Genomic DNA, 26,292 nt, shown 5'->3' on the forward strand with positions numbered 1-26,292 from the left:
TTACAATTGTTTAACACCAAGTCTGTCTGGTTAAGGATTTTTTCCTTTAACTTAGTTAAAATCAAAATAAAAAAAAACAATTATTTCCTACACACTTCATTTTTTTTATCTAATTATTTTGTTTCTTGTAATTTAATTAACCTCTTACCAGTTCAGAGTAGTCCACTTTAGAGTAGTGGTTCCCAACTTTTTTTTTTATGGCAGAACTCTTTGGGTAGAAGTAGGAAAATGGTGGAACCCTTTTGGTATAAGTAGGTAAATGGCAGAACCCTAATATTATTCTTTAATGTTCAATTGTGTTGATTTGATATGAAATGACTCATTCCTAATCTATTTTGTAAAACCCCTAGAAGAAGGCTAACCAAACGTCATTGTTCCGCAGAACCTCAATCGGGAACCACTGATCTAGAGCAAGGGTGACACGGTTTGTTTATTGTGTCCAACTAATAATTATTCAGTTGAAAATTCCAGCCATCCAAGTTCAATTTTTCTCAATAATTTTATGGGCTTTTATTTTTTTTAAATTATTATATTCCAGTCTTAATTCTTTAGAATATAATTACAAACACTGATAGAATGCAATGAATAAGTTTTGACTCCAAATATGCAATAGTAGAAAATAAACTTGGGAACTTTCATGGTAAGGAACTATGATGGTTGGATCATGTTGAAACAGGAAAGAATAATAGAAATATGGACTTTGGCAGGCCATACATTTCTTCAAAGTATGCGAAGGAACATACAAATAAATGGATTAAAAATGGTTGAGATAAGTCACAATTAGGCTTACACTTCATTCAGCAATGACTCTTTAAACAATTAATTTAGAATATGAAGCACACTACCTAGTAAAGAATGGTTGTTCAAAGTTTCCAAATTTGGTAGAATTATCACCAGCAATTTTGATGGGGGAACACATCATTGAACCATCAGTTCCTTTATAACGCATGTGCAAGAAAAGTTCAGTTTCTATGTTCTCATTAGAAAAACCTTGGGCATTAAGTTTTTCTGTACACTTTCTTATTAGGTCCTCGAAACGTTTTTCTATTTGTGGGAAATTATCTGTAAACAAGAAAATAAAAAGAATAGCCATTTAAAGTAATTAAGAAAACAAAACAAAAATACATTATTTTGAGAGATAAAAAGTTATATTTCTAAATTAGTGAAAATATTAAGATTATAACAAAGTCCTTTGACAACAGCAACCCATAAAGTGGAGTTAGTACTTAACAAGAAAGTACCGTTTCTTAAGTAATACTTATGAAATAAAATAATCAGAATCGAGTTTCTATCAAGAAGGATCGGATACTCCCTTTGTTAAAGTTCAGTATGCACCAGACAGATTAAGTCTTCTAATATTACAAATATTAGGAAAATAATTTTCAACCACAATTAGGATCGAATCAGGGCTTGAGAGTTAGGAATTGAGTGCCTTACACTGAGCTATCCCACTCCTAGCAAGATTATAAATAATTTTTGTATTCTAAATGATTGAGAATGAACTTAGTATATACTTGGTATTTTAAATAAATATTTTCAATATTATGGAAGCTAAAGTGAAATTGGTTCCTTATTTTTTCAGAAGAAACATTGTACATTAAGGTGGTTCCACATGTTGGCCACTCGCCACGGATTGGAGGCTCGTTCAAATGCTCGGCAAACAAAGAGTGGGCCATCCACATGTCAGTGTTATTCAGAGAGGCAAACATGGCGGACGTAATAGTGGTTTCAGCCATTGCACTTGGATTGTATTATTTTTATTACAAAAAAAGAAAATGAAAGGAAATTAAATATAAATAAATAAGATTAAATATAAAACTTATTATAAAAAGTACCAACAAACACCTTTAACCTCCTAACAGCTCTCAGTTGCAACTAGACAAAGAACAATGGTGTAGATGCTACACGAGCGCTCTCACGAACCCCTTTGATCTGTGTCCAAAAACCGACTCTCGACAGCTCGGCAACGAGCCTAGGCCAACCAAGCCGAGCCACCTATCCACATGCTCGCGTATGTCTGAGTTCGCCATGGCTCGGCCAACATGTAGAGGCCTCTTTACACTTAAAGTGTGCTATATCAAGTCTACAAAAGTAAGTTTAAATACAGAAGGAGTACTTCTGTATCATCAAAAGAATAAAAGTAATGTTTCTAAACATTGCTATAGGATGTATTATTTCTTTTATCAAATATTATGTATAGATGGTTTTGACTTTCCTTTCTAATCAATAAAACAAAAATAAAGCATCAGATGCTGTCCAAAGGGAATAGAATTATTAATAACAAGCTGGTCATTTACCTCCATGCCCTCCTAAGAGTTAATTATAAGGACCCAATGACTATCTAGAACTGGCTACCCTTGTTTAATCAGAATGGAAATACCAATATTTATTCCAAGTTGGCCCTGTGAAATAAATATTGAGAGTGACTTGAGGCTCTTGTCTCATCACTCGGCCATCACACCATTCATTACTAGAGTCAATCAGCAAAAACCTGCAGCATTTAGGGAAATTTTAAAAAAGCATTGCACTCTCTCTCAATTACAAGAGAAACAACATATTCGATCAAAAACATCATTGAAGAAGATAAAATTCTTACTTCTCAAAGAGAATAAATTTAAACTATACCAAAATAGTCTCAGAACTAGTAGAAAACTTATTTTGACGATACTTTTTGTCTATTAGAGAATTTAATGTAACTAACTCTAACTCCTGATTAAGTTCAATAGGAAATCCCTGAGATGAACTTGGTTGGGGAACCAACCAACATTCCATGCTTCTTAATTTAGTTATTTAATATTAAAAAGAACAAGAACTAAAGCAGACATTGAGAAAAGCACAGAAGATATAATTTACCTTGTCATAATTATTACCAGGAAGATTTGAGCTTGAGATAGTCATTGAAGTAACAAGAAGTTATATGAGTAAGGTAGGAAAGTACTTAACCAGTAGTATATTTACACTCCTACATTTAAGCTAAATATTCATGAACAAAATACCCTAAGATTTAGTTTAATAAACACTAACAAAAAAAATTCATAGAAATAATGATATCAGATTACCTGTTTTGCACATTATAATATGTTAATTTCAATTAAATTAAACATCTTAATGTAGACCAAGTCACATTAAATATTGCATCTAAAGCTTCTTGGAGCACTGGTTGCACACATCCTGATCTTATTACATTATAAATCAACACAGTGTGGTGAAATATAACAACATAATATCACATTAGTGATATTATAGTATTATCAAAAATTTCAAATAATTTATACTGAACTAATGAAAAATATAGGGAGCAGTTATTTAATAAAATCTAAGACTCATCTATAGCACGGTAAATATATTGTTACATATATCTTTTACTATATGTATTCAAATGTAACTATTATTAATAAGGTGTAAATAATTTAATGTAGATTAATATGAGGAGAAGATGGTCGGGGGTGCAGTTAGGAAAAATGCTCACGCAAAACTTTTTTATTTTTTTTTATTACCATGATGGGGAGGGAGGTCAAGTTTTTCATTTTGTGGGTCCACCACTTAATGAAAAAATTTAACGTCCCATGCCGGATTTGAACCGGCGCCGTCCACAAATCTCAGACTGATAGACCTGCGCCTAACCATCTGAGCTACGGATGGCCCATGAAAGTTATTTATTTATGCTGATGTTTCAACCTGAATTTCACGTTTTCATCAGGGCTCAAAAATCAATTTACTACTATCTACCTAATTTATTATTATGTATTTATCCAAGCTTATTTATTATTATTTTGTCTCTGCATTAAAGTTATCTAATTTTATTTTCACAAACAAATAAGTTTCGTTTACTAGTGCTAACTGCATCCACGACCATCTTATCCTCATTGTACCTTTTACTACTTGGAATTAATGTATCCTCACATTTATACTTTTTTATTAGTCTGTATTTTTTTATTTTAATTTAGTAATGAGATTGACATATTGTTTATGTCATTTGTATCAGCTTGAAAATTAAGTATTCTATGTATTAAAGTTTTTTGTTATAGTCACAAATGAATTTAAAGATTTTACATTTACAATTGCTATTGCCTGTTACAATAATCTTAGTTCTTTTAAATCAAACATAGAAGTGGGTATCAATCAACCCATTTTTATCTTTTGTATAGAAACATCTAAGAATTTATCTTATTGTCATTTTCTATTTTATGTGTAAAAATAAGGTTTGAAGTTAACTTTAATGTTTTTAAGAATTTTTCAATATGTCATTTCTCTCTAGCATAGCAATAATTATATATATTACTAAAATTGACTTTCTATAGTATTTTTTAATGGAAGTGATCAATATATGATTAATAGAATACCAGCAAGATTGAAATTCATTGCTCCACCCATGGGGAAACCACCTGAAGATAAAGTTATTTTATATAAAGTTATTCACAAAATATTTGTATTCCTTTCTTTGATGTATAATTTGATGCTCTTATTGTGGGTGTAAGGTTTGACCATTTCTCAATCATTTTATGATAAATTTAAACTTGCCTCTATGGTAGATAAGAGATGATGGTTCTTGCTCCTCATCCACAACATCAGCACAGGCCATACCAAATGCTGACAGTATTCCAGCATACTTATGAATGAAAACTTCAGACATACCCAACTCAGAAGCTATAGCACAAGCATGCTGTCCACCAGCTCCACCAAAACAAGCCAAGATGTGGTCTCTAGTATCATATCCCTTGGCCTAAAGATAAAAATATTTACTTGCATTCTTTATATTTATGGTGGTAAATGTTATTTTGTTACACATCTAAAACAGATACAACTTAAACTGAAATAAAAACACAACATAAATTAAAAACATATTAACGACTAATAATGTTACTATTATTATTATACCACTTTTCTTTACAAAAATTAAAGGAATTTAAACCTTAATCTATATTTACTAATAACAAAAATATCTTTTTTTTTGCTCATGCTTTGATAGTGGGACAACTTGAAAAATAATTTTTTTATTATTTTATATTGGACGTATTTTAAGGATGGTACCACAGACTACAGTTCTTTTGATAAAAGTTGGGCAACATTGGGTCAGTCTAAAGGACGATCTCAGTACAGAGAAACTAATCCCAGCCCACAGTAATATCTTTAGAATTATATTTCAACCAATATAAAGTTTTTTTTTTAAGTAGAGCCACTTTCAAAGCAAAGCAGCTAAATGTTCTTAAATTAAATTAATACAATCTAAATGAGACCCTACCAGCTGAATTACTACCAGAGTAATCCAAGATATTCTAGTCAGAAGTGATACCAGTTTGAATCTGGCAAGGGAGGCAGACTACCAGAGAATAAAGTTTAACCTTCTAACTTTATTGGTAAATAAATAGGTAGGTAATAAGTGGGATAACCAACTTATCAGCCCTAGTAGAAGTTAACAAAGGTTTTATCGGACCATGACCTTCAGAGGTGTGTGGTCATTCAGTGATTCAGATCAGTTATCAACTAAAAACTTAAAACAATAGCTTTTCACCACACACCTGGGTTAAATTCCTTATAGGTCGACACATAGCTTCATTAGCAACTTTTATAAATCCACAAGCAATCTCTTCTACTGACATAGGTTTACTACCATTAGCTTCTAAATATGTATTGATCTGAAAATTAAAAAAATTCAAATAAATAAAAGTTTAATATAGATAATTAGTAATAAATCTAATTTAATCTACCTTCACTATTATTTATAATTAAAATATTACAATTTAAGGTATTAAATTTACTAACACGCATGTACACACGCACACATATGTATTTATAGACATTAATATCCCCACAAATTGTTATTAATTATAGGGGAAAAAACAGGAATTTAAAAGTGTATTAATGTTAAAAGTAGAGAGCTTTCTATTAAAGCTACTACAGAGCAATCAGTTTTATTTTCATTAGTGATGGAGGGCAGTTTTGTTTTGGGGGCAGTACTACATCAATGGTTTCCAAATCTATAGCTGCATCGGTCAATTTTAATGTAAATAGTTCTTTAGATTTTACTACCACCAACACTTCACTTCAAAAGTACTACCACATTATAGTTAATACTATATAATATACAACTAGTCCCACTTTCTGAATGAAACATAATCTCAAACATTTCAGCCATTAACTTTTGGAATGGTCACATCTTTTGAAATCAAGATGGCACAGCTGGTCTACCCAACAGTATTTCATTTATATTATTTTACACATAACTTTATTTGTTAGCCTCAATATATCATCTTTATCTCCAGAAGTCATTGTAAGACTTCAAGAGCCTAAGAGCCAGCCAGAGTCTGTACTACCAGCTGGAAGCGAGGCCTGGCTTACAATTCCTTTATTATTATATGTCTACATCATTATAACCAAACCTAAACTGATATGTTTCTATATGCATTTAATTCTTTGTTTGTGCTAAATTTATTTTATTCACCAATAATATAAGTACTGAAAAATGCAATTTGAAACAATAGAAAAAATATAAACAAAGATAATTTTGTCAAGAAGTTAAACATTATACCACTAAATATTTGGATTTTATGTAATCATGAGGGTATAATTATTTTATTCAATAATAATTAGATGTTTAAAAGTAGTTTTAAGTAAATAAAAATAGAAAGGTTTCAAATTTATATTATAATCTTATTTGGTAATTATTTATAATTTAAAGGCACAATTCTTTTTTAATTGAAGTTTGGTTGTTAAAATGGATTCAGAAGCATTTTGTAAATAAATAAGATGTTTAAATCCAACTGGAACTGGAATATTAATTTAAGTGAAGAGATGGCAGTATAAGAGTAACTGTAAAACATTAAAATTCATTTATAAAATTAGATTGATGGTTCAGTTTTGAGTGTTAAAGGTCAAATGTTGAATTTCAATAACAAGCCATATCTGAATGGCAAGATAAGCAAGCAAGCTTTAAGTTTCAAACTATCAAGTGTCAAAGAAGTTAATCATGAAAATATAAAATTTCAAAAAAATATATTATCATTTAATTTTAACTTTAGCTAAGCTATTTAATATTACTACCACTCACATCTACTGATAATTGCTGAAATGCTTCTATACTGGCTTCTAAATCCAATGGCTGATTTTCATTGGGACCAAATATTTTTGGAAAATAGTCAGGTTGAACCCTTCCAAGTACCACATTAGCATCAGTAACTGTCAGGTAACCACCTTTCCTATAGCAAACAGGACCAGGATGTGCCCCAGCACTTTCAGGACCAACAACAAACAATCCAGATCTGAAGAACAGTCTTGAACCTCCACCAGCTGCTACAGTGTTGATATCCAACTGTTTAAATTAAGATTAATAAAACCACTGTAAATATATAATTCTAACTACAATATCTTACTAACTAGAAATACACAAACCTGAGGAGCTTGTATAGTTATGCCAGCAGTGACAGACTCAAATACATGTTCATATTCTCCAGAGAACCTGCTGACATCAGTTGAAGTTCCACCCATGTCAAACCCAATAACTGGTTTGTTACCCTTGGTTGTAACCGCATATCCAACCACACCACCTGCTGGTCCAGATAGTACAGCCCTTGAGCCATTAAACCTTGAAAATAATATCAATCCAAGATCATGGTTGGTAATAATTTAATTTTACATGATTTTAAGAAACTGGATATTGAATGACTAACTGAGTAGCCTAATGGCTCGAACATTGGCTTCTTATGCTGAACTAATTCTGCCATAAAGTTTTCTCTTGAGAGAATAGCAGTGAATTTTAGATGAATGAGGAACAAAATGATTTGACAGACAATGCCTAGATCAAATTTGCTCTCAATTGTGTACCTATCATAACTCAGGCCAATGGAGTGCTTTGAAAACTTCACTGTCCTCCAAGAATACTATAATGATACAAGAATCAAAAAAACATGAGCAGTGACTGCAAGCTTAGCCCTCAAGGATATAGTGGACTGTATTATTTATTTAAGACAGAGTAGGTTCTTTGTTAAGGTTGATCCACTCTATGGTGTTACTACTTTGTTTAACCTTGATGGTACAATCATTTAATATTGAGGTGTTTCGGAGTTTTGTTATTTATAAACTAACAGATATATTATAAATTGTTTAAGGTCCTATGAAATAATTTATGAATAAAACAAAAACCAAACCTTTAAAAAACAATAGTTAATCAATTCTTTTAATCTGCTAGAAACAAGAATTTATTAAGCTACAATAAGTAAAATCAACAGAAACAATTGTCAAATAAAGCAGTATAAAATATATATTATGGATGTTTCAGTTGTATGTATAAATGTATACGTCATCTAATGAATGTTTTGATCCACGAAAAAGTATTATCTTTAGTTTGGAAGAAGATAGTTGACTGTATGAAGTTGATTGGAGGAAGATAGTCCGGGTGGCAGTGAATAAAGGTATCAAAATAGTAAAAGAAAATTATTTATTTTGATACCTTTATTGATCGCCACCCTAACCATGTTCCTCCCAATATTCTCTTTAGTATTCATAACAAAGATTCCAAAATAAATCTTTTCGAAGGATCTTTTTCATGTAAAAACTTTTTCTTACACCTAAAAAAATAAATTATATCTGTTAATTCTCACATATGTTGTTTAAATCCTGTCTTTAACCACAATGTTAATCAAGGACTCTGTATATTAACAAGTATTAACTAATTTAATCATTTTTAATTTGAGTAATTTCTTCAATGTATGATTTGAAATTTAAATTAGATTTTTTTAAATGACAATGTTTGTAAGTTGTTTCCCAATATCATTATGTAGCTTTGCAAACCTTCTTTACTAATCCTTAGGTTAATATACCTCTTCTATACCAACTATTGCATTCGCATCTCCTAACATTATTGCATGCATTATGCCTTCCCTTATCCCAAAGTAAAAGTCAGACTATAATGTTAATGAAAAGAAATCATTGAAAGAAGGGTTTGAAATATAGCAGAAAGGTGATCAAATCAAATGAATAAATTGTAAATATAAGAGAGATCTATTCCTGAGGAGGGTGAAACCAAAAGTTTTACAAAACAGGTTAGCTATGTTAACAGAAGTTTGAAGAAAAAAAGAGAATGAAGGTCATTGCAGACCTGAATGTAAGTTGAAGTTGCAGCTATGGAAATAAAGTATGGTGCTAATAGGGAACCATCAGGTCCTCTTGCATGCAGGCACTTGAATAAGCCATGTTAAATTTTTTACTTTCACTTACTTATATTTGGAATATAAAGTATTGTGATCATGAAAATTTTTTTATTTCAGTTTTCAACAGAAATACATGTTTTGAGATCCCTGAATCCAAAAAACCTAGTCTTGCCAAATGGTGTGTGTGTCAATGGGATAGCCTAACTCAAAAACAAAAATTCATACGAAATTGAAATTACATTTTATGAAGGTTATATGCAATAGATTTTTAACATTTTTTTTATTTTATCAAAACGATTTTAATTTAACTCACCATGTTAGTGCACAATTAAATGGTCTTTAATATCATCTAGGTTTTATCCTCATTCAAATAGTTTGAAAGGGCTTAAATGATGAATTTTTAAAGAAGTTTCTTCTAAAGTACCTTTAATAACAAAAACTTTAGAAATAAAAAAAGTTTTAATTGTTAGCAATAATAAACAATGGATAAATACAACATATCAAAGAATTTTATGAATAACCAAAGGAGAAAAAAGGAAAAATAGAAATATCCAATTCGATCAGGACAAGCCGAAACCGCCTGATCTTTCCAGATTGCATTATGACTTTGTTATCTTTTTTTTAAACTGATGTATTCTTGGCAGGAATAAAATTTACATTCATTATTCCTATCTCGAGGAACCCTGAAATACAAATTTTTGTAGATACAGAAAAATAGAAATTTTTTTCTTAATTTTCGCCTTCCATTTTCTTAACTTTTTTTATAAAAATGGCAGTAACTTAAACATGAGCCGACCAATCTACACAAAACGTAGGGACGCAAGTAGATTAGTAAGTGAAAATTTTGTGATGCACTCACTACACTAGATTTATACATGTTGCTTCTGAGGTATAATTGAAGTCACAGAGGTACAAAAATTCACCAACAGAATTGGTATTTTTTTTTCTTCCCTGCTTGGTTGGCAGATTGTGCTGTTAGCAGATTGTTCAGTTATCTCATACTCGGCTGAAAATTCTTATGGGCACTGAGAGATGGCGCTGCCTCGTTTTTTCTTGACAATGCATATGTACACCACCTTAGAGCTTAGTAACTTTTGCTAATTGTGTACTTAACAATTATCCTCACGCACTTTTGTGGTAGTTTATTGTAAATCAACTACAGTTTATTATAAAATTTGCATTTAACTTCTTCATCACTGTCTTCAGTTGATCAATACCATTTTAAACCAAGGCCCCTGAAATATGAACACCGATATCCTATCTCTAAAAAGCTTTATGTCTTTCAATCTATCATTAAAAACACTTATATCCTTCAATGCAGAAAGAAAATTATTAGTAATAATAAATACATTAACTAGACAATAATTACCACTCCCACTATACCAAATAGTGAAGTTCTCTATAAACAAGCAATCCACCGGCCAGTGAACAGAACCAATATATTAAATTGTGTCTTATTTTAACCCACCTCCTGCATTTAGACTTCTCTAATTTTCAACTTGCAATATGAATCCAACAAATTAGTTCTCCCCAGAAACCTAAATATAAGACTAGTTTAACCCCCAGGTAGTGAGTGATTTAATTCAGAGAGATTCATAACTATATGTCGAATTTTGAGAACAAACAAATTTGCGATTAAAGAGTTTAAACCTAATCAGGAGAAACTTCCAAGGAATTTCCAACCACCATCCCTACATATGTAACCTATGGGATGCTCCCCAACAATGTAATGATATCTAAATAATAATCCATAAAATAAGAAACTTAATCAAGTTTCTACCTAGATATTATTCATATTTATTTGATTAATAAGGAAATATTGAACTCAAAGAATACTTAAATTTTACAGCTATCAGTAACAACTTTTAAAACATCAGAGAATGTAACATAAAATATAGATAAATACAATAAATTCATTTACATTACAAAGAGTAAGTTACAATTCACAAATAATGTGACACCATACTATAAAAATGTAGATCTACATAAAAAATAATTACATACTCATTCATTGGTGTTAGGCCACCGTCACTTTGCATGAAAAGTACATTTACACCATCAAGATCTTTTTCAAAACCACAAGTAAAACCCTATAATAAAAGATTTTTAAAAAAATCAGAAATTAATATTGTTGATATCTGTTAATATGTAAACAAAAAAATAATACAAGGAAACTTTTCTTAAATGGATATCTTTGGGGAATGTAAAGTCATCTACTTGCTAGAAGTGTTTGAGAGAAAGAAAACTTATGAAAAAAAGAAGAAATAAATATGAATCTGATAAAAATAGAAAACAGCATAAAAATAAAAGGGGAGTTGAACTCATAAAATACAACCAAATAAATAAAATAAGTTTTTTAATGATTTTCCACGTGTTCATATATACAGTATACACTGTACTGCCCTGCAGAACAATTTTTTTCAAATACTAACAACCATTCGTTCATTACAATAATAGCTTCACATTGATTCCCTTAAAACATCTTGTATTTTCTGCTTGGCGAGTAACCAAGGATATTTTAGAATATCCTCCATGTTTATAAACAAACAATTTGTAATTCTTTCTTCAGATTTTGTTCCTCCTTTGCAAGTTTTATATTTCAGGTCCATTGTTTTATTTAGTAAAGCTTTATTAAACTCAATTTTTTGCATCTAATTTCATCATTTTGATTCAAATCTTTGGAAGATTTGAAGTGAGACTTCAGATGGTCTTTCCACTCTTCTCTTCAGATTATCTTTTCCACTTACTTTAGTTATTCAACTTTTTCTTCCAATGTTAAAACCAGGTTTGTTAAGTGCCATTTTAATAAATTGTTACACTTCTTCTAAAACATATTAAACTTCACCAGTATACATAATGCAGTTATAAGAGGGTATGATAACTCAATTAAAATCAAAGAACGTACAAGCTTTGAGAGGAGAAGGATAGAAAACTTTACATAAAATTGGTGAAACACCCCCTCTGAAGATATGGAAAATAAAATTCTAAGAAAATTATATCTTTCTTTCCACAGAATGTCTAATTAAGAGCGATTTTTATAAACAAAAAGGTTTAAATCTAAATTTCTTAGAAGGTTTGATTAGTAGAAGTCAAAAAACAGTGTAAAGTAGTGTAAATAAGTTTGATTCAGGGAAAAATAGAATTTTCCACAATTGAGAAAAGTCCATTTTTCAGAAGGGTTCATTAAGAGAAGTTCCATTGTAACTATTCTTATATCATTTAAGGTTTTGTTAATTTGATTCCTGAAACAAAAAAAATTCTATTTCAGTCTTAAAAATATGTTGGAGAGAGTTCTAATTTATAAAATTTTATCATTATAAAAAATATACATTACATAGTAGGTAAAATACTTCAACTTTCAACCAAAAAATTGTTCAAAATTAGAAATGTCAAGACATGTACATCATATATACTATTGATTTTCTCAGTTTTCTTTAAACAGTTACATTAATGAATGTCATGATGTTCTTAATAAAATATAACAACAGAAGATCCACAACTAAAGTAATATTTGATTAGTAATAAAGAAACTTGTATACAAAAAATAAAATAACCTTTAACAAATTTTAGCCATCTTTTCAGATAATTTAGTTATACTTGACTTATATTCTTTGAAAAAAAAGACTTCACCTGATTCGAGGAGGTTTATTGTGTTGATACCGACGGATCCATAAGATATGTCAATATTGTTATATTTACAAAAATCGTAGGCATGGCTCTGGTCTTGGATCCAACGGTAAGATTTGAGAGTAATGACCTCGAACAGGAGGGTGGAGTGGAAAGGGGAAAAAAAGGAAATATATGAAAAATGCATCCCTTTCCTTAAGGAAAAATTCCAGAGACCTTCGGAGAGAGAGTTCACCATGAGAGGCCTCTGGTTTGGATCTCGCGAAACAATACCAAATTGAACACGGAGCTTCTTAGAAGGCCTAGGTGTTAGTATCGGGGATATTGCGAACTTGGCGGAAAATATTATTTTAGAATCCCAGGGGATCATACATCATCTCCTGCATGGGAGTTACCTCTGAGATTATTCATTATTTTATTTATTTTAGTAGGTGGACCTGTCGATTTGTATTTTAACTTATTTATTCATTAAATCATTTTATTTTATTAATACTATGTTGTTGTTTTTTTTTATTATTTATTTTTTTTTTTAAAACTTATTTATCCATTCAATTATTTCTTCTAACCAAATTTTTATTATATTTTCCTTTAAATTAATGTATTAGTTTTGTTCTGGTAAATAGTTTTGGTATGTTTGTTTTAATGTAAACTGATCTACTTCTGTGACTATTATTTCTCTGGTTTGATCTCACACTGCTGTTTAATAGTGAATTTGTTTAACGGGTCACTGGAGAATGATCTGAGAGGGTGAATTCAGCAGAGTGAATTTGTCGATCAAATGAAATAAAAATTGCGAAGAAAGGGAAAGAAAAAAGGAATGAATTGAAATATTCGTATTTAGTGTGTAGACTGGAATTGATTGTAAAAGGAAACTGTGAGGGAGTAAAACTGTTTAATTTCTTTTTTATTATATCATGTAAATATATGTAATTTATATATGTCCGATCACAGATTGATTAGTATGCTGTGTAATGTAGTAACTCAATGTATTTGGGCAGCATGGATAAATAAAGCATTTCTCTCTCTAAAAACTATATCATAAAATACCTAAATCATTTCAAAACATATCATATCATAATTAATCATGATAGATAGAGAGAAATATTCCTAAGCAAGAAATGGAAGCTTTAGCTATTTTTATATTTAGGTTTAGCTAGAATCAGGAGGACAAGGGTGCTCAGTCCAACTAAAAATTAAGGCTACACTTTAAGCAATCATAGGACCCGTGTTTACCTAAGCCAGAGAAATGTAAAAATCTCCATCAGTCTTCAGAAGTAATGTACTGAGATTGGAAGATGCAAGAAAGGTACAAAAAATACAAGAAGGATCCAGAGGAAAACAGAAGGGGCTAAGAACCCAACATTAGAAGTGGATATTGAGAAATGAGGAGAAGCTGTTGAGCAGACTAAGAGAAAAAGAAGAGTTATAAGCACTATTAGTTTTGTCTATGACATGTTAGTTATCTTATTCATATAGGAATCAACAATCTCTTAAATTGGAATACAAATTTGATACAAATTATTTATTCAATTAATATTACACTACTTTCAAAGTTATTTAAGTACATATTTGGAGTCCATACATACAAGGCTAATTTACGTGATGGGACTCTTGTCATTAATTAAACATGTACATGGATGTCTAAAATATTACATTATATTCTGAGTTTAAGGTCCTTATCAATTTTTAAATTTGCTCAAATTATTATAAGTATACTATAAACAACTATTTCATTCAACATTTACCTAACTCCTATCAATCATCCGGCAATATGTAATCCAGGTTGCCATTATGGTTAGATCTCAAAATAATTAAGGAGTTCAGTATTCATCAAATGAGAAAAACAACAATAGAATTACACTAAAATATTGAATTCAAAAAGACTCTGATATAATATCTACACTATCCTAGTTTATATCAGTTAGTAGGTATAATATCTATACCATCCTAGTTTATATCAGTTAGTAGTTTACCATACTCTATAATACCTACATTTCACAGGTTCATAAACTTCAAACTAACAGATAAATGAAACAAACCATTAAAAGTAAAAAGCATTAGAATTTCATAGTGCTTACTTTAAGATAGGTCTTTATATGTGGGGTAAGGTAAGCATCTGCACAAGCAGTGAATCCACGATTGACCATCCTAACCATCGGCATCACCTGATGGGAAAGAGATATATTATCGAACCCCAGACTTTTAGCAATTTTGCCAACAGTGATCTCATCCTCATGGTAACTGAAATATAAGAATATATTATTTATATATATATTTAAGTAAAATTGGTAAAAAAATACAATAAATAAAGATATGTTTACGTGTAAGAATGAATTAAAACAACCGCAATGCTCTTTATCCCTTTAGCCTTAACTTCTTCCAACTGCTTTTTCACAATCTGATGATCTAAGCTTTGCTTTACAAAAAGCCTATCACCACTGACACCCATAACTACAGGCCAAGAACTGGACTCTTCAAGAGCACATCTTCCTTTCATTTCAGGAACAACTCTGCAATCAATTTCTATAACTTCCTCATATAATACTTCAGGGGTAGATATTTTCTAAAAAGAGAAATTCTGTTGTAATTTGTAATAAAATGGATATGTGATGTAATTAACATTTCTTTACTGATGCCAATTCAAACGTGGGCTGAAATAAGATTGTATGCTACAATTTTTTGTAACTTTTTTTTTTTTATTAAAGTACATGAATTAAACTATAACTTAAACAAGACTATGGTTAATAATTCAGTGATAATACTACTGAAAAGTTTAGAATAAAATTGAATGTAAAACAAAGGATATCATCAATAAATGAAATAAGAGAAAGATATTAATTAGTCCATCCTGTTCAATTTGAAAATTGTAACAAACAATATTATTCCTACACACAATTCATTAATTAACTATCAAAATAAATTTATATTACCAAATCAAATATTTTAGGTCGAGCTTGATTACCGATGTATAAGAGATCTTTGAAACCTTTGGTTATCACAAGAGCCATCCTTTCCCCTTTGCGTTCAAGCAATGCATTTGTTGCTACAGTGGTACCCATCCGAATCCACTCAACAGCAGAACATGATATTTTATCTGTTTTTGGAATAGGAACACCTAATTGCTAAAACAAAAATGAATTAAAGTATTATATATTCATCTATATATTTATATTGATTGAGGTGAAGTAGTTATCCTCCTTATTTTATGTGAGCAATCAACTAATCTACTAAACCATGTTTGAGAACTTGATGATACTATCCTAGTCCTATGTGACTACGCCTCATAAAGTTTCTTGTCTTCAGTATACAGATATAGAAGTGTTGTTCTTTGGACAGTGGTTTACAAGGAGCTGGACCAGTGCCCAGGATTCGAGCCTAATTCCTTGTATTATTGAACTATCCTACTCTATTTCTATCCTTAAGCACAAAAAAACTTAGCTAACCAGATTTTTTTTTTAACAATTTTTGTTGGTAATTTATTTTGGAATTTCCCGTTTTCTATCTCCACTACGACATGGCTCTACAATCCGGTGTTGAATCCTGGCCTCCTCCAGCAGCTTCCACCAATTGTCTCGGTCCCTTGCAGTCACCATCCAATTGTGAAGCCCCAGCATATTTTTTGCATCAGCAGTAACACCATCAGCCATCGCAGCTTTGGTCTTCCTCTTCTCCTGGTACCATGGAGTGGTTCCATCAGTAATTGTCTTGGTGGATCCTCACTGCCCATCTCAGTCTTGCAATTTTCATCACTCGAACTATATCGGACTCCTTAAACATAGTGTACAGCTCCAGGTTTTTCCTCCTTTTCCACTCTACTCCGATGAGAACACTACCATATATACTGAGGATTCTTCTTTCAAAGACTACGAGTTCCTGTTCATAAGCCCAGGAGGTAGTCCAAGTCTCACAACCATATAGCAACACTGGACGTACTATCATCTTATAAAGACAAAGCTTTGATTTTCTGGAAAGAGCTCCACTCAGGAACTGCCTTGCCGTAGAAAAATAGCACCGATTTGCTGTTATGATCCTACACCAAATCTCTTGTTCAGGTGTGTTGTCTTGAGTAACCAACGAGCTAAGATATACAAAAACATTAGTCTTCTCGAATTGGTATTCCCCGAATGTCACCTCCTCTCCAGGCTTGGCACCTCTCCCGTAACCATATATTTTGTTTTTTCTGCATTGACTTCCAAGCCAAGTCTTCTCACAGGACACACCAGAGCAAGGAAAGCATCCGATAAAGCCTAGAAGGAACGTCCTATGATATCTATATCAACCGCGTACATACGGAGCTGTACAGATCTATTACAGTATTAAAGATTAATTAATATCTATTAATTTATCTACCATTGGTCTGTATCCCAGCATCTCTCACTGCCTTCTCAAGTGCAGGATCAAAGAGAAGGCAGGCTAAGGCATCTCCCTGGCGTAATCCCTTTATTGAGGGAAATTCCACCGATCGCTCTCCACTGATCTGAACCATGCAGCTTATGTTGTTCATTGTAAGCCTCATGAGGCTTATGAGCTTGCTAGGTATAATCAAAATTGTTTATAAACACTATTTACAGAACTCAGTTTTCCAAGAATGTTTAGGGGCAAATTTCAAGAAATACTTCCAAGATCTCCAGTCAAGTTGGGAAATTCAGTCAAAATCTATGAGAAATTTTAGATTTGGCCCCCTTTCCTCTTTTCCAGCTAAATAAGTTGTAGCAACTTTCTAATTATAATATTTTAGTCCTTGCAATATTATAATATTTTAGTTGTAGTAATTTTTTATTATAATATTTTTGACCCAAACAACAATATTGGGACCAATTAGATGATTAGGAGGGGGACTGATTATCCAAAAAATGTTCAAATATATGAATTAAACAAGCTTATTTTTATTATGACCTAGAGGCAATAAAGATAAATTCATGATATATGAGAAGGTCAAATTTAGGAACAAATTAATTTCATATTTTTCAAATTGCAAATTTCTCTCAACACTAAAAAAAAAGTAGTGTATTTATTAGTTAAAGAATGAATATTAATGTATAGCATGTAGAGTCTACACATTCAAATAAACTCATAAAATGCTAAAACCTATTTATCTTAATTAATTTTGTTAAACAATACTTTAATCTACCAATTTTTGTTCTGAAAATTGCATATCATATAATATTTAGTTATGAAAAAAGCAGAAGTAAAATTATAAAATATAAATGTACAATAGTTTAACAAGCTATCAAAGTTATTTCAGTTTTTAAACAAACATCATTAACAGTTATATAACAATTTTCTTAGTGTTCGACTAATAAATATTAAAATCTATAGTACAAACATGTACGTCACAACTGGACTATTTAATGATATAATTTCTATTTCATTATAATGTAGTAGAACATAGTGGCTCAGAAAGCAGAAAATAATTTAAAATTGAGGAGAAGATGGTTGGGGGTGCGGTCAATGAAATTTTCATTGACCGCACCCTCAACCATCTTCTCCTCATTTATCATCCACGGTCAACTATCTCTCATAATTAATTTAAAATTATTTTATATCAGAATGTTCCACATGAAATAACTAAAAACATTAGTGATTTAAATATGACTATTAGAACATGCTAAACCAAGTTATTCAAAATTTTAATCCAATAACCAGGAAAAAAGTTAATAGGTATAATAGGATTAGTCAGTTTTAATCATAGGCTTGACTGGCCTGATTAAAAGAAATAAGCATTGCCAATAATAAGTTAGGGTTTAATTAATAGAAAATTTGAATTTTATAATTGAAATAATATGGTGAATTTTAATAAAAACAATAGCCCATTTTTTCTCGATTTTTTTATAATCATAAATTAGTTAATGCATCTAAAATTTATTTTTTTAAATTTTACCTTTCTTTACAAAACATCTTATTCATTTTTACAGGAAGATCGCTGATTGGCCGTGTGTAATTATAAATGGAAGATCTTCTATTTACTATTTATTTTTAATCAAGAGATTCTGGGAGCAGACATTTGCACATATTTCTGTACATCTTATTTTTATTTTATTTTAATTTTTCCAGCCCTTTATACTATAATTTTCACATTTTATAGTCCTACCATAGTTTACTTTATATTTTATATCATATTATACTCTTATCCTGTATACAATATTTTTAGAATTTTGTATCTTGTTTTTGGCCCTGATGAAACTCTGTAAATTAGGGTGAAACATTGAATCTTAACACGTAGTTTTGTACTATTTATGTTCCTAATTGACCACACCCAGACACCTTCCTTAATTAATTACATAAGGTCATTCAATGATCTTCTAATATCCTCCTTATTCTTATCTAAATGCTGATAGAGGAGCCATTTCAAATTCTTCTTAAGTAGTGGCACATCTGACAAATAATAAAATAAAAAATAATGAAATAATACGTTCAAAAGTGGGCGGAAAAAAAAAAAAAAAAAGGTGAAAATTACTTTTTTAATAAATTGACAATTTGTGAATATGCTAATGATAAGTTGTTCTTATCGGTTTTTAAGTTGACGGAAGAAGGCTCTAATTGCTCTCTTAGCCCTAAAGAAGGCTAGAAACTCTAGCCGAAACGTTGGCACATTATAATAAGTTAATCGTTATTATTTGTGTTATTCATTGACCGCACCCTCTCCTCATAAATAATGAAATAATTTTATTAAGTGTTTGCTGTTTTCTATAGAATGTACCGTAGACTGTGGTTACTTTTTGACAACCTTACTGTATGGAAGAACCACAGTAGTGAAAGAAACCCCTGTCTATGATAGTATCTTCGGAACACATCCATTTTAAAATAAAATCAACAAAATTAATTTTTGTTAGATGTGCCACTATCCAAGAAAAGCAGAGATATAAATAATTCCTTATTATTGTATTTTGTATAAAGATAATATCTTATTATTATTAGTATAACTATTTCATTTATTAATTAGTGATTGTTTATTTGATCTATTTTTGAAAAAAATTAAGTTATATTACTTTTGTAATATATTATTTACTTAACTTTAATTAATAATTCAAAAACTCATAGGTAATCTTTTTGTTTTCAATAATACATTTGAAGCAAGAAAAAAAATTCATCCAAATCTATTATTCTAAAAAGAACACTCAAGAATAATTTATAAAGAAAATCGTATTATCCTGTTTATTTGTTGTCATAGCAACAACAGAAATCTTATATTTTATGATTTTGTTGTATTTGTCATTATAGTTAAGTCCTCACAGTTAAGGATAGTACATCACTTACATCTTGAAGAATTCTTCTAATACCTTCTCTAGGAGCATCATCATAATTCGATGGATCCACTGACAATAGTTTTAAAGTTCGCACCTTTCCATTAGGGCATTTTGCATAGATGTCAGTAAAAGTACCTCCCCTATCAATTGCAAATTTAAATTTTGAACTCATAATGAATATATATTTAAAATTTAATTTAATGGAAATCCAAATCTGACTATTCTATACGGAAGGGGAAAAAAGGAATGAGTAGCCTGAGAACAGACCAACTTTAAATGACAAGAACATGTCAACAAGCCAGATAACAACCTTCTTATCTAAACAATCGATTCATTCAATTCATTACAACAATTAACAGTAAATATAATTTCAGTCAATTAAAAAAATTAATAAATGGCCTGTTTTCCTTGTTCGAAGATTATATTTTCTTTGCATATGTTGAAAATCATAAACGAACCGAAAATCATTCCATTTTGAAGAATATCTTCATACAATTATTTTTAATTTACCTTAATTGTAACACAAATAAAAACACTTTTTCTACTCTAATTAGATTTCATAATTATCAAGTAAATTATGATATACAAGATCATTTACAAAACTAAAATGTTGGCTTAATAACTATTGACTTGTTATAGTAAGGTGTCTTAGTCCAGACATACAGAATTTTAAAATAAATATTTGACGAAAATCCATTTTAATTTAAGTTTTCAGGACTTTAATATCATATTCCGAAGTTGCTAAGAGATATCCTCAGAGAGAACGAGGGTTGCCTAGCTAAGCTTGCCGCACATGGCATAAACATCGATTCTGTATGCCCAAGTTGTCGGGTTCCGGAGATGGCCGAGCCCATCGTACTCGCCTGTACCGCCTATAAGGCACTGAGAGCCAAATTGATGAGAGTGACACGGTTTTACGTTCTGATGGAAAGCGATTTCCCTCAGCTGATGATGAAGGAAAACTACCTGAAATACAATACCTTTGTGTACTGGTGGAAAGAACCTGCTGGCTAACTCATCTCTCCCAGCATAGGTGACAAGAAACTGCATCAGCGAGGCCTCTATGCAGGTATTGGTATTGCTAACTAGTGGGGGGAACTAGTCCAGCAAGTGGGCCTAGTAGTCCTTTTTGCCAACCTCTGGCTGCTATTTTGAATTTTCCACCGCGAATTAACCAAGGTGGGAGTGTTAAAATTCATTTCTCGGGATCGCCCTGAAATAAATATTAACTACCTTAGATGGGAATTGAACCCACAACGTTTCGACCCGAGTGGCTCTGGAACCCATGACCCAACGCGCACGTTCGTCGCGTCCCTCCTTCTGACAGGACAAGATGATAATTTTTAGAAGAGCTCTGTGCACAGCTATAGAAAATCATATAATTTGTTTTGATCGCACGATTGGGCTGTAACCCAATACTGTGAACACCACTATTGTCTAACAGGCATTGTAGGGTGATAAATAAATAATAATAAAGTTTACCAAGCAAATCACGAATCAATCATCAAAAAATCACCTTAAGTTCCTGTAAAAACCCAAATTTATCCACAGCAATTGAAGATTTCTCAACATTTGTTACCATTTTCAGAATGAGATTAATTTCTTCTTACATAGCTACTATTTCTTAGTGAAATATTGCCTCGTTAGGAGATCTTAACAGTCAAAGCAAAGTAAAAACTAATATTTTCCAGAAATGAATTATCCGGGTGCATTCTTAGAAATTTCATAGAAGTTACTTGATCAACTTTCCAACGATGTGGGTTTTCTAACAAAACATTTTGGCTGTATTAGGACTGCCCGACAGAAGTGAAACTTCAGGAAATGAAATAATACAATAAAATTGTACTTTAATACATATAATTAATAATTATCATGCGTTCCCTCTTATAGTCTAAGGCAGAAAATATTAAGTTCCAGAATAGTAATAATAATTAGTATAGAACATCCATTTCTAAGTCCATTCTCGCAGGAAATTTTGTTATATTGTGATAGGTGATCATACTCTCCTCATAGGAAACAGGATCTCATTCATTCAGAGCAGCACTGCAGGGATTATCATATCTTATTATAAAGATCCTTTAAACTCTTACTTTTCTATTACATAATATCTTTCCTACTAGAATTGACGAGCGTTACCCTCTCTTCTCTACCACTTCCGTTCCATCCTCGCATCACGAAATCAATTTATTGAAGCAGCACCAGCTGACCTAAGGCCAACTCGTACCTGCCAAAACAAATAATTTATCCTCACGCTTGCTGATGCGTGAATTTACCATTGTTTGGCAAATGTGTAGAGACACCTTAATGTTTTTCTACCTCCCTACCTCTAAATATCTTCGCAAATTCGGGTATAACGTTGGAAAGCTCATGAAATGAAGCAACCCCAAGATTATACCTCGAAAATTCTTTGCATGAGATTCTATTGGGTATTTTCAGACATTATTAATTTTTACTTGTTTACTTTATACTTTGGCTACAATGATCGCCGAACGTAGCATATTTTCCTACAAATTAGTAGCTATCTAAGAGGAAATTCATCTTAGATTCCAAGAATAGTGGTAAAAGTTGAAAAATCGTCAGTTGAAGAGGATATAGGAAAATATGTAGTTTTCTTGGAAAATCTTATTTCGACAACGGATTGAGTTAAAAAGGTGAGGTTGGTGGCACTATTTCATTTTTGGTATGCTATCCCGCTCTTAATTACTAGCTACATTCCCCTGTTTAAAAAACGTATTTCCTTACTTTAGGTAAACAAAGCTTTTTACCCAAACAACAGCGAACGTGTATTTAAAAGTAGAAGAGAATATTTACCTTGCAGAGCACCTCTGAGCTAGATTCTGTAAGTTTTCAGCTTCATTGTGGAATTTCTAGTGATTTTGTCGCCTCTTGCAAAGTGCCTTCCGGGACGCCTATAGTGAAGTCTTATTTTAAAAAAAAAATATTTGCCTTTAATAGATGGTCTACACATTTTTTGCCTAATTTTCGGGGCTATGTGTGCTGTGGGTCCGCCTTGAATATAAAGATATTATTATATCTTCTCAATATCAATATCTTCCAGTAAAGGTATTATTAGTTATTTTTACATTGATAATTGAGAAAACATGCTATTAATCTATTTTTATTTGAAAAAACATCTATCATTATTTTTATTTATTCAGAGAAAATGAAAAACTGTAAAGGGTTTTACCCATAGTTATTTTAATTCAAACTAAACAGTATATGTTATAAGGTTTTGAACAATTTATGATTATAAAACTAGAAATGCTGATACTTTAAGGATGATAAATATAATGATATTATGATAGAATCTATTAAAATTATTAGAGCCCGCATCCTGCTCAATTAGTTAAATTAGACAGTTCAGTCAAGTTCCCTCAGGGAATGACATATTAAGTAAGAAGCGATTATTTCGGTTTAGTAATGTTTTGGCCCCGACCAGCTGACAAGTAGGTTATTGATATGGTTTCCTTTGTATCCTATTTTCGACGTAGTTTCCTTATTATCTACGCTTGTGGGAAAATTTCATTCACTGGTTAATTACTATGGGAACTTAATTTCATCTAAATAAGAGAGATTTTTTTTCATAATATAAAATGGTCGAGCCCATATTCGATTACCAATTCCGTCTCATATTAATAGGCGACAGTACAGTGGGAAAAAGTTCATTGTTGAAGTATTTCACTGACGGAAAATTTGCTGAGGTTATTCATTTCTTTGATTTGTTGTATATATCATTAAAATTAATGTGTTCTAATTATTTTATGTGGGGTTTTAGGTATCTGATCCTACAGTGGGAGTTGATTTTTTCGCAAGATTAATTGAAGTCAAAAATGGTACCAGGATAAAACTTCAACTTTGGGACACTGCAGGACAAGAAAGATTCAGGTATGTTTGAAATGAAAATTTGATTTATACTATTTTTGCCTTTTATATTTAATACATTATCACTTGATAAACATAGTTAGTGGTAGCCTCTATCCATTCATAGTTAGTGGTTGTTTGTTAATAACAGTAGGTGCTTTTGAGATTTATTAGAGATTAGAAGGTTTTTACTGTTAGTGTTAATATATTGATGCTTCTAGGTCAATTACCAAGTCATATTACAGAAATTCTGTCGGTGCTCTCCTGGTTTATGATGTAACTAATCGAGCAAGTTTTGAGAATATTCCTCACTGGATGACTGAAGCTAAAAGACATATTGAACCTCATTCTCCAGTCTTTGCATTAGTTGGTTGCAAAGTTGACTTGGTCAAGACTGGAGTACCTCGAGAAGTATCTCTTGAAAGTGCTACAGAATTTGCGCAGCGCCATGGAATTTATCACATTGAAACTTCAGCTCGAACTGGACATAATGTCGAAGCTGCTTTTACAGCAGTGACACAAGAAGTGTACAATAGAATCCTTTCAGGGGAATACAAAGTAGAAGATGGCTGGGATGGGATTAAGGCAGGGTTTGTTCGACCCAGTGGTATGGATTTTAATTTGGTTGAAGCCGAACCCGCCAAATCTACGTGTTGTTAAGTATCTTTAGTTTTTTTATAATTATAATCAGATCAAACATAATTTGTACTACTAGTAGAACAAATAGTATGAGATCAGAATTCTCTTAATTAATACTAAATAGTGACCAATTGGAACCAGATAATATAGAACGTGTGAATTTTCATGATAGCATGTTTTCAATACGCCTAGATATTGCTCTAATGCAAATTTATTAATAAGAATATGTGGTTTAGTATTTATCAGATCAGATATGAGTTAATCAGATAATGTTATCTAGTTTTGTGTAGTTATCATGAAAATTAGAAGAAGGTTATGAAAATATTGCATTAGTCTGTTCTCTTTCCTCCTATTTTACTTATTTAACATGATTATTCTTGATCTCTTGTCTATATTTTATTTCAGTAACTGGAAAAAATAAAACTACTCATAAATATAAAAATTTAAATTATTGGTTACTCATGCTAATTTTTTTTTTAATCTCCACTAACATTTTGTTTGATCTGAGTAGCTAATTTACTCAGGAATACAATTTATTGTGATATTGGTAGTTTCAAAATGTTAGAGCTGTTCTGGAAACTGGTTAAGTGTTTGTTGCATCTTATGAATGGATGTTTAATTCATTGGATTCAAATTTAAAAAACAATTACTAGCTGTTAACTATAAATAATTCATTAACTGATCTACTGCACCTAATTTAATGTAAGGTTACTAAATAAAAACTTCTTGAATAAAATAGTATATATTTTTTTGTCTTTAGTGGATAATTATGTTTTTTAAAGGTGCACTAATTTTTTCTATTAGTTGTAAGTAAATAATATTTTATTGTGTTAATTTTCATCATAATTACTTGCTGAAAGTAACTGTTTTTAATTTTTACTAGTGATAATGACAGTTATCTATTTAATATAGATATTTATCATTAAAATTATTTTATGGTTTTAGATGTAAATAAATAATATGTATATTAACTGTATATCATGTACATTATAGTAAAAAAGTGATTCATTTTATTACCTGTTTGACTTAAAGATTTATGGATTAAAAAATAATTAATCCTCACAATGATGGCTATAATTGACATCCTGTATTGTTATAAAAATAAGTGTATCCCTATAAGTTGACAATGTTATTTCAATGTGGGCATTATGTATTTAGATGAGTTGAATTACTGTATAATACTTCTGTTAGGACATATATTGCTAGCATTTATAATCTTTACATATTGTTTTTCTGTTTATTGATACATATTAAAAACAGGCTATTGTTGATATGAAGCATTATGAGACATCAATAGTCTGATAGGAATGAGTGTATTTTTAAGGTATATTTGTGATATTCATTTAGTCATCTAATCATTAAATCAGTATATTTTTATTAATGTATAAAAGTGTTATTATTTTGTGTGGAAGACTGATGTATAGATGCATGTTATTTCATTTCTGTATTTAACACCAAAAATGTTCTTCTGAATAAGATAAGAACTAGTTGTGCTTAATAATAAATTCTAATGTAATTTTAAAGTCAAATAGGGTGATAGAATAGTAGCTAAATAAAAAGTGTAAAATTGCAAATAAACTAGTGCTTTCATTAACTAAAGGTTGCTTAGTCACTTAGCCAATTTCCCTGTTATAAAGATTCCTATTGTTTTTTTTTCTTTTTACCTCAGTAATGATTAGTATCTTCATTAGCACTGTAAGTATTACTTGCTTCCATTAACTATAGCACCTACTTAAGCAATACTATAGCACAATTAAAATTTATGGATATAA

At 30.8% G+C, this 26,292-nt stretch overlaps 2 protein-coding genes across 2 annotated transcripts in view; one reads left to right on the forward strand and one right to left on the reverse strand.

The window, feature by feature from the left end:
* Window positions 1–20,300, reverse strand: part of LOC106680229 (5-oxoprolinase) — a 41,783-nt gene extending 21,483 nt beyond the window's left edge. The window contains exons 1-10 of the mRNA XM_067045023.1: window positions 20,031–20,300; window positions 15,704–15,895; window positions 15,095–15,336; window positions 14,852–15,014; window positions 11,151–11,236; window positions 7,390–7,582; window positions 7,049–7,309; window positions 5,520–5,636; window positions 4,522–4,723; window positions 846–1,062 (exon numbers count right to left, since the gene is read on the reverse strand). Of these exons, the coding sequence (XP_066901124.1) occupies window positions 846–1,062; window positions 4,522–4,723; window positions 5,520–5,636; window positions 7,049–7,309; window positions 7,390–7,582; window positions 11,151–11,236; window positions 14,852–15,014; window positions 15,095–15,336; window positions 15,704–15,895; window positions 20,031–20,192 (1,835 nt within the window). The 5' untranslated portion in view covers window positions 20,193–20,300. The remainder of the gene's footprint in view (window positions 1–845; window positions 1,063–4,521; window positions 4,724–5,519; window positions 5,637–7,048; window positions 7,310–7,389; window positions 7,583–11,150; window positions 11,237–14,851; window positions 15,015–15,094; window positions 15,337–15,703; window positions 15,896–20,030) is intronic.
* A 3,169-nt stretch (window positions 20,301–23,469) lies between these two features.
* On the forward strand, window positions 23,470–25,257 carry Rab39 (RAS oncogene family member Rab39). The gene is made up of 3 exons (XM_014419809.2): window positions 23,470–23,721; window positions 23,796–23,905; window positions 24,103–25,257. The coding sequence occupies exons 1-3, from the start codon at window positions 23,614–23,616 to the stop codon at window positions 24,539–24,541; spliced, it is 657 nt and encodes a 218-aa protein (XP_014275295.1). The 5' UTR covers window positions 23,470–23,613; the 3' UTR covers window positions 24,542–25,257.
* The last annotated feature ends 1,035 nt before the right edge of the window (window positions 25,258–26,292 follow it).

This window comes from Halyomorpha halys, unplaced genomic scaffold (genome assembly GCF_000696795.3).
Source record: "Halyomorpha halys isolate HHAL.00 unplaced genomic scaffold, Hhal_1.1 Scaffold251.1, whole genome shotgun sequence".
Taxonomy (NCBI): domain Eukaryota; kingdom Metazoa; phylum Arthropoda; class Insecta; order Hemiptera; family Pentatomidae; genus Halyomorpha; species Halyomorpha halys.